The 12,911-nt window shown below is 45.0% G+C and overlaps 1 protein-coding gene across 7 annotated transcripts in view; it reads right to left on the bottom strand.

Annotated features, from left to right (window-relative positions):
- Positions 1-76: 76 nt before the first annotated feature.
- The window catches only part of BFAR (bifunctional apoptosis regulator), a 31,836-nt gene continuing 19,001 nt past the window's right edge, over positions 77-12,911 (bottom strand). For 6 of the 7 annotated variants that reach the window (XM_059881173.1, XM_059881174.1, XM_059881175.1 and 3 more), the window contains 4 exons: positions 11,977-12,121; positions 5,091-5,264; positions 3,199-3,401; positions 308-1,341 (listed from right to left, as the gene is read on the bottom strand). In XM_059881173.1, coding sequence (XP_059737156.1) covers positions 1,149-1,341; positions 3,199-3,401; positions 5,091-5,264; positions 11,977-12,121 — 715 coding nt within the window. In that variant the 3' untranslated portion in view covers positions 308-1,148. Of the gene's footprint in view, positions 1,342-3,198; positions 3,402-5,090; positions 5,265-11,976; positions 12,122-12,911 lie in introns of all 7 variants that reach the window. The other variant, NM_001098869.1, reaches the window with a different exon arrangement.

The following is a 12,911-nucleotide window of genomic DNA, read 5'->3' as shown; positions in this document are numbered from 1 at the left end:
TGTACTGGTCAACATAGATTTGCTTCATGTTTCCTAAACAGTCAATTTTTCTCTATGTGGAAGTTTTATCTATATATATATATAAACTTTATTTTTATTTCAAGTCATTTCTTCAAACTTTCAGATGTAGTTTGAGGGAAATCTTCAAAGAAACAAAGGGTTAATGAATGGTTCATAGACTCGCAAAAAAACACTTTGGATGCAAGCTGATTTCTGTATAAATATGGGGCCGATCTTCAGATTGATAGCCTTTCACACCTGCTATTGTCACACTGGCAGGAAATCAAAGGCCATAGTTCATCTCATATTTACAATTACAGCACTTGGTGTAATTACACATTGTTTTATACATCAGAGCAGGACAATAAAGATTATACAGTGTGAGGTCGATGTACAAGGTATTTCCTTAAACAAATGGACTGGTTTGCATTTTATAGATTACATTCTTAAAAACAAAGCAAACCCCCCAAACAACAATTTTACATAGCATGGAAGCAGCTCAGCCTGATGATTAAACTGCCTGACATCCCACTCAACAACTCCAGCAAAAAGATCCCAACTTTCAATGATTCCAAGTAGAAAACAGTGGTGGCAAGTCTAACCACCATCATTCTAACCTCAAACTGACTGCTTTCAGAGGTTTAACTCTGAACCTTCTAGCAACTCTTATACAAGACAGAATCGTCAACGAGATTGTGTTTTTTCCTCCTTATTTTTTATGTGCAACTGCCTCTGCCTATGACAACATCTTCTCCTGTTTTCCTACCCTTGACTGAGGACAGGCCTGGCCCTGGGCTCCGACCCGCCCTGGGAGCCTCTTGTCAATCACTGAGGTTAGAGCAAGCGGGGATTGTGACCCACTGTGTGTCCTCCGAAGACCCGGAGTCCCTGCCAGACGTCACGGGCTGAGCCTCCCGTCCCGGTGAGGAAGGCGGCTGGGTGGGAGGTGCAGCCACCGTGTCAGCCAAGCCCTGGGGCGCCAGTCCCTGCTGCCATGGGACGAGGGAGGGGACCTGGCCGTGGCCTCTGACGCACAAAGCAGCACCTTGTTTACTAGGGGCGGAAAACAGGAAGTCCGCTTCCCCTTCTCCCCAGAGCTCGGCCGGCAGGGAAGCTGTGAGGGTCCCTCGGAACCTCGGTAGCGTCAGTCACAAGACCTGGGTTTCCAGCCGTCGGACTTCCTTGACCACGAGATCAATGTTAATAATTGGGTTAAAGTACAGGGCCCAGTAAAACAGACAGTTGCAAACAAACTGAGGGATGAGGGGCCAGAACATGGCCACAAAAAGCCCCTGTGTCGACACTTTCCAGAAATGGCTCCACATCCTCTGAGGCACGGTCCTGCAAAAGGAAGAGAGGCGTGTGAGAGGTGAGACCGAGGCGCTCAGACCCTGCCTGGGCCTTTCCCTGCCGCAGAGTCTGGCCGCTGGAGCTGCAGGAGACCCTGCTTCCTGTCCCCTGTGCCCGAGACACACCTTTCCTGACCATGTCACCTTCAACTCCTGGGACGGAGCCTGGAGGGGGCCTCCTCAGGGAAATGTCACCAGGTCCCCTCAGGTGAGGCCTTCCCAGCACTGCCCCAACTCCACCCGCTTCTGCACCAAGTCACACTCGTATGTGTTTAATATAACACAGCATATTCTAACTTGTTTATTTATTTGTGGCGGTGTTGGGTCTTCGTTGCTGCGTGGGCTTTTCTCTAGCTGTGGCGAGCATGGGCTCCTCTCTGTGCAGTGCACAGGCTTCTCACTGCAGTGGCTTCTGGTGTTGCAGAGCACAGGCTTTAGGGCGCACAGGCTTCAGTAGTTGGGGTTCCTGGGGTCTAGATCACAGGCTCAATAGTTGTGGCCCACGGGCTTAGCTGCTCCTGGGCATGTGGGATCTTCCTGGATCAGGGATTGAACTAGTGTCTGCTGCATTGGCAGGCAGATTCTTTACCACTGGGCCATGAGGGAAGCCTCTTTAATTTAATATTAACATAATATTTTCTCTGCTAGGCTGTAGGCCTTCAGGGTATAAACTATTCTCTTGACCAACACATCTGTGCTGTCCAGCAGAGAAGCAGGGGCACAGGAGAGTTTCAATCAACTGGGCATGAATAAGCAGAGTCACTGAATTGAATACATAACGGAGATTCCTGTCAGGTTCTCACTATTCACCTGATGGGTGAGGCCAAGAAGCCTTCGTGTCACGGGCTATTTCAGGCTAAGAGGGTGCAGGCGTGCTGATACGTTTTGTCTGCCTGCCCAGCAGCCATCCTGTCTCCTGGAAGCATCTTCTGAGTTTGCCTTTGGGGTGTCTCCCTCCCCTGTTCTCTTCCACGTGGCCCATCTAGGGCTGAAGCCAGCCCCTGGATGGCGGGTGAGTGCATGCCTGTGTCTGGACAAGGGGAGTCCACAAACCCCTGCACAGGTTCAGGGGGCCTGTGACCCAGGCTGGGTCCATCAGGGGAAAGGCATGTGAGCCCGAGGCTTTCACAAGCGCTACAGGGAGAGAAGTGTCTCTTTCCTCTAGGGTTCCTAAGCTGTCGGTCTCTACCTGGAGGGATCAAGGGCCCCCGAACGCAGGAGCTGTTGAGGTGAACAGAGTAGAGCTGTGAGAGGGAGAAAGACAGTTGGCCCTAAGAACAGTGTTCGGGTGTCTGGGTCCAGCCACGCAGGAAGCCATCATGGGCATGTCCCTTGGTATGAAAGCCAACCTAGGTTGGTTTCTGCCACTTGCAACCAAGAGTCCTGACTCAGCGATTGTCTAGTCCAACTTCTTCATTTTACACATTAATCCAGAGAAATGATTACTGCCCCAGTTGGTGGCAGAGCAGGGTAAGAACTCATGCCTACAGAATTCCTCCTCATATCTCTTTATGTTCTACCACACTACTTTCCATAAAGCACCCTCTTCTTCTCGCTTGTTTATTCCTCAGTTATTAAACTCCTTCATGTACACCCTACCCTCCAGGAATTATCTGATGTATTACGTGGGGAAAAGGCACCCGGAGGCACACTTTAACAATGAGCACCATGAGAGCCTCCCCATCCTGAAACAAAGTCGTTTTCCTGTTCACTGCTTAAGCAGTGTTTCTAAACCAGATTGCTGGGTGTCTTATTAGAGTCTGAAAAACACTCCAGAGGACTTCTCCACTTGGCATTTCTTCCCCACTCTCTGTTGCTCCAACCATCTCCAACATAAAAACACACTTACTTCAGTTCACTTCTTGACCAGATCCTCCAGAAGGAGAATAATTCCAGAACCGAGAGTAGCATGGCATTGACGATGAGAAACCGTGACGTCCAGTAATGGACCTCCAGCCAGTCCCAAGCAAACTCAGCAATCAGCTGGTACGGAAGGAAGGAGTACTTGATGAGGAATTCTCGCCACTGCTTCCATGTGGGCTCTCTAAGATCCTTTAGGAGTAGAACACAAGTAAATAAAAGCACATAAAAACAGACACAAAAAATTATGAGGACTGACTTTTACACAAGATATTGTGGTCAGCCCAGAGTTTTATATTTATTAAAACACACACACAGACATACACATCCAACAATCTCAAGTGAGATCTCCATCCATCAACTCACCTTGTAATAACTCATCTTACACTAAATAAATGTTACCAAAGAGACTGAACCTCTTACACTGTTATATGATTGTGGAAGCTCAGAAGAAAAAAAAAACCTAAGCATGAGATATTAATCAGAAGGTTGAAACAGATAAATATTAACCAGTTTTAAAATGTCTTCAGCACTGCAAGAGCAGCTCAAACAATTTCCCAAATTCAACCTCTCACCTGTGGTGGAATGATCACAGGTCATGGGAAAATTAAACGTGTACCTTTAAAAAGTAATTTTGGGAAAATGAAAAACTTTAATGACAAACTTAGCAGGTAATTTATAACAAGAGTTTTTAAACAACTCATAGGCATTTGGGGCTTTCTTGGTAGCTCAGACTGGTAAAGAATCTGCCTGGAATGTGGGAGACCTGGGTTTGATTCCTGGGTCAGGAAGATTGCTTGCAGAAGGGAATGCCAACCCACTCCAGTATTCTTGCCTAGAGAATCCCTTGGACAGAGGAGCCTGGTGGGCTACAGTCCATGGGGTTGCAAACAGTCTGACACAACCGAGCAACCAACACTTTCACTTTCTTCAAGCACCCAGAGGCCAGTGAAAGCTGAGCAAGACTGTGTACAATAGAGCAGACACTGAGCATCCCAAGAAAAAAGCCAGCCTGATGAGCAGACAGGGATATAGACAGGGCTTGTTACAATGGCAACTTCAGGGGTTCTCTGTGCTCCCAGTCCAGCAAGGGCAGAGAAGAGCTGAAAACTGGGTAACCGGAGAAACACTGTGCAAAGGGGCTAATGAGCAGGCTTAAAGTGACATCAAGGCTAAAGTCAGTTGGGCAGGCACTTGATCCAAGTGTTTAAAAAAAGGTCTTGGAGATTTGGGAATTCTGTTTCAATATCAGACACAATGATTCCTATACCCATGTGACTTTTGATATAAACAGATCAGAAGGACTGCCCCCAAAAGTACCAATGTAAAGGGCATTACTCTCCAGTGACATAGAGAATCACTCTGAGTCAGTGCAATCAACTATTCTGAAGGAATACAAGAGAGCCGTGGTGGGTAACCAGCCCTGCCAAAGGCCTGGTGGTCAGCTAACAGGATGACTGCCATCCGTGAGCAGGATGGTGGCTTCCTATTCTGAGGCCCACAGGACATACACTAAACCGATTTAGAAGATCCCATTAAGAGATCCATTACCAAGCTGGAGGGCCCATAAATCTAACCCTTGGGCAATCTGGAACTATGCTACCTTATTTTATAACAGAAGCAATACTGTTTTTTTTCCGCCCCTCTAAATATTTCAAGTCTAAAGGGTAACCCCTCTTGCTATGCAATGCAGGAAACAACACAGGCTTCTATGAGTGGGGAAGTTCCAGCTCTGTTTTCTTGGTAAGAGCTCTCCTTGCAAAATTCCAATGAAGACTTGTGTTACTTGCTCTTCCCTGCTAGGCTACAGCCACGTATCCAAATCCATTCCATGATGGGCAATTGTGGCGTGATGTCTCTCAACGCCCTCTGCAGACCCACCAGGAGCTTGGATATGATGTCGTCCCCAGAACCGTCTTCTTGCAGAGGACAGATGGTGTGAATGAAGGGCAGGAAGGTGTCGGTGTAGTCAAACAGGTAGAGGTACAGCAGACCGAGGCGCGGGGAGCTCTTGAGGGCGTACAGCAGGAACAGGGACCTCCCGGGGTTCACGGCCTGCAGAGCACAAATATTCATTACAACCACGGCTGCATTCTGCCAACTCACGCTCCTTCTGCAGTCTCACGCCCTCTGCCATGTGGTTTGTGCTAACAATGAATGAATGAATGAATTAGAAGAGCAGGCCAAGAAATTCATCTGATGGGCTACATTATATGAAGATCCAGCCTCTCTCCACGGCTGGGGAGAGGCGGGGGGATGAGAAGCAAGGTCCTAGGCACAGTTAGAAGAACACAACCTTTCAGGAAAGTAAATGAGTGAGTGGGTGGGCATGCTCAGTCCTGTCTGATTCTTTGCAACCCCATGGACAGTAGTCCATCAGCCTTCTCCGTTCATGAGATTATCCCAGCAAGAATACTAGAGTGGGTTCCCATTTCCTCCTTCAGGGTACCTTTCTGATCTAGGGATCGAACCTGTGTCTTCTGCATTGGCAGGTGGATTCTTTACCGCTGAGCCACATGGGAAACCCCAATTAGTGGGCACCACTTAATAAAAATAATCTGAACTACAGGTCTCATGCACAAAATATCTTGTGTTGCACTGTATATAACAGAGAAAAAGTGGAATCTGTGACTTTTGTCCTGAAGTTACAGCAGATATTTAGCCCAGAATTCATACAGCCATTGAGGAATGCAAAGGAGGAGCTTTGGATAATGCTCACGTTAAAACATTAGGTGAAAAAAGTCAGCACTGTTGAAAGCAGGGCCTGACTGGTTCACAGCTGAGATCCTCTTCTAAAAGATCACCTGGCTCACAAGAGACGTCAATACACATTTGTGTGTGTGTGTGTGTGTGTGTGTGTATGTGTGTGTGTGTGTGTGTGCGCACATGCATGCTCAGTCACTCAGTCTTGTCCTACTTTTTTGCAATTCCATGGACTGTAGCCTGCCAAGCTCGTCTGTCCCTGGGATTTCCCAGACAAGAATACTGGAGTGGGTTGCTATTTCCTTCTCCAGTGGAATCTTTCCAACCCAGGGATCCAACCTGTATCTTCTGCATTGCAGATGGATTCCTTACCACTGAGCCACCTTGGGGAGCCCTATAAACGTAGTTAGAATAATCAAAATGGTTGTTGAGAAGAAACCTCCCATTTAAAGATGTGTTTCAGCCAACAAGTGAAAAAGAAACGAGAGTTATGATATCACCATTTGGCAACCCTTAATGAACGCAGAGTTTTTTTTTTTTTTTTTTTATATGAACGCAGAGATTTAAACAATCAATGATCGTGGGACGTTATGAGCCTCCTGATGGAAGAAAGGTGACACCACAGAGAGACAAATGCCAAAGTTCAAGATGTCAGAAACCACAGGAGAAAACGATCTGGTTTCTACAACAACTAAGTACAGGCTAATGAAAAGAGGAAGGCAGAATCTACAGACCGAAAGAGATGTAAGAGATGTGTGTGTGTGCGTGCGTGCACGTGTGCTCAGTCATGTCTGACTCTTTGCAACCCCATGGACTGTAACCCGCCAGGCTCCTGTGTCCATGGAACTTTCCAGGCAAGAATACTGGAGTGGGTTGGCCATTTCCTTCTCCAGGGGATCTTTCCACCCAGGGATCGAACCCATGTCTCTTGCATCTTTGACATGACAACCAACACACAACCCAATATGCAGTTCAATACCAGAAAACCAAACAACCCAATCAAAAAGTCAGAAGAAGACCTAAACAGACATTTCTCCAAAGAAGACATACAGATGGCTAATACACACATGAAAAGATGCTCAACACTGCTCATTATTAGAGAAAAGCAAATTAAAACTATCACCTCACACATCAGAATGGCCATCAGCAAAAAATCTACAAACAATAAATGGTAAAGAGGGTGTGGGGAAAAGGAAACCCTCTTGCACTTTGGTGGGAATGTAAATTGATACAGCCACTGTGTAAGATAGTGTGGAGAGTCCTTACAAAACTAGGAATAAAACTACTATATGACCCAACAATCCCACTACTGGGCATATACCCTGAGGAAACCATAATTGAAAGAGACACATGTACCCCAATGTTCACTACAGCACTACTGACAATAGCCAGGACACGGCAGCGACCTAAACGTCTAGTGCCGGATGAATGGATAAAGGTTATGGTACGTATGTACAATATTACTCAGCCATCATGCAACAGTAATTCAAAAAAATACAGACACCCAGAGCCTATTACATAGAGTGAGGTCAGAAAGAGAAAAACAAGTATCATACATTAATGCATATATATTCAATCTAGAAAGATGGTACTGATGAGTCTATTTGCAGGGCAGCAACAGGGATGCAGACACAGGGAAGCGACTTGTGGACACAGTGGGGGAAGGAGAGAGAGACAAATTGGAAGAGTAACATTGAAACATACACATTACCATGTGCTAAATAAGATAGCCAGTGGGAATTGGCTGTGTGATGCAGGGAGCTCAAGCTGGGGGCTCTGTGACAACCTACAGGGGAGGGATGGGGTGGGAGATGGGAGGGAGGTTCAAGAGGGAGGTGACATTTGTATACCTATTGCTGATTCATGTTGATGTATGGCAGAAACTAACCCAATATTGTAAAGCAATTATCCTCCAATTAAAAAAGAAAAGAATCCAGAAGACCTGAATAGACATTTTTCCAAAGGAGACATAGAGATGGCCGACATGCATGTGAAAAGGCACATCAACATCGCTAATTATCAGAAAAATGGAAATCAAAATCACAATGAGATATCACATCAACCTGTCAGAAAAACCAACATCAAAAAGATAACAAATGCTGGAGAGGGTGTGGAGACCAGGGAAGCCTCGTACATTGTTGGTGGGAATTTATAGTGCTGCAGCCACTGTGGAAAGCAGTATGGAGGTGCCTCAAAAATCTAAAAATAGTCCTTCCATACGATCCAGCAATTGCACTCCTTGGAATATATCTGAAGAAAAAAAAACATTAATTCAGAAAGAAATAGACACCCAATGCTCATAACAGCATTATTTATGGTTGCTAACCTACGGAAACAGCCTAAGTATCCATCAGCAGATGAATGGGTAAAGATGATGTTAATGATATAATATATATGGAATGGAATACTGCTCTTCCGTAAGAATGAAATTTTGCCATTTTCAACAACTTGGATGGACCTGGGGGTATTATGCTTAGTGAAATTAAGTCAGATGCAGGAAACAAATACATATATTTTGACTTATATGTGGAATCTAAAAACTAAAACAAACAAATGACTATAAGAAAACAGAAACCAACTCACAGGTTTAGAGAAACAACAAGTGGTTACCAAGGGGGACAAGGAAGTGGGGAGGGGCAAGATAGGGGTAGGAGATTAAGAGGTACAAAGAACTACATATAAAGGAAGTCAGCCCAAGAACATATTGTAGAGCACAGGCAATATAGCTGATATTTTAATAATTTTAAGTGGGGTATAATCTACAAAAATACTGAATCACTATGTTGTACACCTGAAACTAATATTGTAAATCACTTTTCCTCAATTAAAAAAAAAAAGATATAACAACCAAATGTGGACTCTACTTGGACCCTGGCTGGAACAAGTCAACTGGGGAAAAAAAAATATGGGATATTTGTATACTGATAGATTGTTTGATAACATCAGAGGATTATTCATTCTGGGGTGTACACTGTGATATTTTAGTTTTGTTTTTTTAAAAAGTCTTTACTTTTTAGAGATTCAGTGAAATATTTACTTCTGAAATAGAACTATCAGATTTTCAAGATAATCAGGAGTAGTAGGAATAGGTATTACTGTGAAATAAACATAGCCACGAGTTACTGTCTTATGGGCGGATGGTAGTTTTGTACTATTATCTTGCTTTTCTATGTATTCAAAATTTTCCATAGTAAAAGTTCAAAAAGTCTAACTTCCGAAAAATATATCTTTATATCTTAACTTAGGTGAGACACAGAAATATGGAAGTAGTTCTTCACTTTAAAGCAGCTTTTCCCAATCTTTTTTGCATTATTACCTCTCAAGGATTCTTTTGAAGACTTTCTCATAAACCTGCCCCTGCCCCAGAAAATGTTAATACCACAGAAATACTGTGTATTTGTTTATGTACTATGGTCTCTGGAGGCACAAGTCATTGCAATACGTAACGCTCTTCACCCCTCCAGAACCAATGGCCATGGGGGCAAAACCGCTCTTTTCAGTGTGCGCTCTCTAAAAGAACACAGGTCCCAGAAACGGGGCCTGACGACGTGCAGCCCCACTGTGGTAAGGACGAGAGAAGGGACGAGGACCGGGTTAATGTTTGTAGGTCTGGGGTCAGCTGGGCCAAAATATCCCAACTCTGGGCTCCTCTCTATCAGATGAGGAGGATGAACCAACCTCCCAGCGAGGGGATCATGATGGCAGGGCTACAGAGGGGAGCGAGGCGTCTCTCTCAAGTCGGCCCAGAACAGTGGCACTCAGGAGCAGCTACACTCGGACTCCAGGGTCAAGGGAGTCCTGTCACACAGCCTGTAGTGCGGGCTAAGTCACGTCAGTCATGTCTGACTCTTTGAGACCCCATGGACTGTAGCCTGCCAGGCTCCTCTGTCCGTGGGATTCTCCAGGCAAGACTACTGGAGTGGGCTGCCATGCCCTCCTCCAGGGGATCTCCCCAACCCAGGGATGGAACCTGTGTCTCCTACATCTCAGGCTTTGGCAGGCAGGTTCTTCTAGCACCACTGGGAAGCCTATATGCACAACATCAAATGACCACCCTTGAGGAGATCTGAAGGAACAAGATTCTGCTTGCCTTTTATACCAGGACGGGAATCCCAATCCCGTTCACTCCAGTTAATATTAAGTTTACTCTGACAGACTCTAAATAGAGGGTCGTAGGACCCAGAAAGGTTCTGTCAGATATTAAAATCCACCACAGAACTAATATTGGCTACAAAAAATCCAGAGTTTGACTGCATTAACAAAACTAATAATTTATGACAAAAGAGAAGTAGGGATTTTAAAAAAAAATTGACAAAGGAACAACAGTAAAAAAAAAAAAAAAAAAAACACCATAGTAAAACAATAAATCTTCTATCTTAGGACCCCTATCCCCATTCTTCAAAAAATTTGAAACTAGTGCTTTTCAGTTTTAAAGTAATACAGGCACACACTGCTATATTCAAAATGGGGAACCAACAAGGACCTACTTATGGCACATGGAACTCTGCTCAATGCTGTGTGCCAGCCCAGAGCGCAGCGGGGTTTGGGGGAGGATGGATACATGTGTTGTGAAGGGCTGAGTCCCTTTGCTGTTGGCCTGAGACTACTGCAACATTGTTCATGGGCTATTCCCCAATACAAAATATAAAGTTTAAAGTTTGAAAGAAAAAATAAAGTAATACATGCACATAATAAACACAATCTTCTTTTTCAAATGGCACAGAATTGAATTGAATGACAAATACAATTCAGCCTTTGGTCCATGTCGCAATCCCGAGATGAGAACATTGTTAGCAGTCTGCGTATCCTTCCAGAGATTCTCTATGATCCACACAAACATGAAGGTTTTCTAACGTGCTTTTTGTTTTCCGTTAACAATACCACTTGGGCGTCCTTTCTGGTTGGCGCACCCCAGGTCACCTCCTCCTTTGCAGTGGCCACAAGCGGGGCTGAGCTGTATTTACTCAACTTGCTCCTAACAATGGGCACTGAGGTGGTTTTCCATGTGCGACTGCCAGTGATACTGGCGTCAACCTCTTGTTTAATGGTTTCTGTGACTCAAATGTACAGCTCTCACTGATTCTCTGAGGTCACTGGCTGAGAAGGAAAAGGGACCAGGAGGACCAGGGTCGTGCTGGCATCCCCAGTGTGTCCTGCAGGAGCCACAAGTCACTGCAACACATGCCTCATTTCACCCCTCAAGAACCAATGGCGAGGAGCCCAGGAGGCAGGCTGGTGGGTCAGACCACTATGCTGCCTGTGCGCTCAATGCAAAGAAGTGAAATGAGGATCAGAGAGTAAGTACCGCTTAAATTTGAATAGTTTAGTGACAAACTGCTCTCCAGAGAGACAGCGCCAATTTAGGATCCGCAAATATGAGTGCCTCTTTGCTCGTGTTATGATCAAATGTTCTCATCCTTAACAATGTCAGAGTTGAGGATAACACAGGGGGTTGCCTCAGTTCGTACTAGAATTATCAGTGAGCATTACCCCCACCCCTAATCGACTTAACTGGTTATTTGTATTTAATTTTCTCCATGATGTCTTGTTTAGGGTACAGGTCTGTGTATTTCAGATATTCTATGACTAATTAAAAATAGAGTGTTCCTCTTATAGTACGGTACTCCCTACACTCTCCCTGTAAAAGAGAACGAGGTACCCAGCGAAGAACAGTTTATCAGAATCAAGTAAAGTTGATGACATGCATTACTTGCGACCCGGTAATCCCATTCCTCAGTGTACAGCACTGAGAAGAAAGAGTGGCCATCAACGGGAGAGTGGACAGATGGTCACGCTGGTGAACAGGGGCCAGAGAGAAAAGCTACTTGCAGAAGCATCAGCTTACTTCATGCCTTTTAGGTTAAGGTTCAAAATCTAGAATGTTGTTCCTACTGCTGTGGAGACACACTGGTGCATAACACAAGTAGGAGAGCAGGCCCAGGGAGGATCCAGTTTGACAGGGGCTTCAGTTGTGTCTGCCATGTCTGCGAGCAGTGGGCAGACAGATAACTGCTATTTCATTCTCAATACTTTTTTTTTTCCATTGAAGAAACAGAGTGTTCACCTTATATTCCCAGAGGTTCTGGGGGGGCTTCACGCCCAGGGCTTTCACGCGCTCCAGCTCCATGAGGATGGCTCTTCGGTGGCTGCTGCTTTCTATGGTATACGGTGCCTTAGAAAATTCTTCCTCTGTCAGAGTTAAAAGCAACCTGGGGGGATAAGAGTGGAAGCAAACTTTTCAGTCAGAATCCACCTTATCAACACAAATACACACTTTGGGCTTGAGGTAAGGCACCTAACACATGAAGTAAGAAGACTAACAGCAAACAAGTGAAAGCTTAACATTTGCCAGGGACTCTCTGAAAACGCTTTGCTATACTGTCACTGACCCATCTACCAATTCTGCAAGGTAGGTGGTATCATGTCCATTCTGTGGGTGAGAAAACTGGCTTAGACAAAAAAATGACTCACCCAAGGCACGCTCAGGAGGACCATTTTGCTCCTACTCTTGATCTTTCAGCTATGCGCTCTGACCTTACTATTTTTCTAAGTATATGTGTCTGTGTGTGTTTGTGTGTGTGTATAGGGAAAAAAATACCTAGAAGGAAATCCAATGAAATACCATGATAATTAGAGTAGCTGTTTGGGGGTAGTGATTAAAGATGACAGCAGATACATTATCTGTTCCCTTTCATCAGAAAATGTGAAATCACCGCCAGTGATTCCTCATTAAAGTACCCCATAGAGGTTTATTCTCCTTCACTCAGCAATGCCAGTTTAGGAAGCTCTCCTCTGGAAGGAAGACAGTTATGCAAAGTACATTGTATTATTAAGGCAGAGAATTCCAGGAGGGAGCAGGGTGAGGTGGGAGGTGGTGCTACTCTTTACAAAAAGCAGAGTGGGAGCATTTTGCTTCCTCAGTAGAGAGTCAAGTGTTGAAAGTTCAGTTCAAGGGGAAAAACAGAGCAGGGTGGGAGGTGGGGTACCAGGCAGGTTACC

This window comes from Bos taurus, chromosome 25 (assembly GCF_002263795.3).
Source record: "Bos taurus isolate L1 Dominette 01449 registration number 42190680 breed Hereford chromosome 25, ARS-UCD2.0, whole genome shotgun sequence".
Classification (NCBI taxonomy): domain Eukaryota; kingdom Metazoa; phylum Chordata; class Mammalia; order Artiodactyla; family Bovidae; genus Bos; species Bos taurus.
This window is presented reverse-complemented; position numbering and strand designations above follow the sequence as displayed.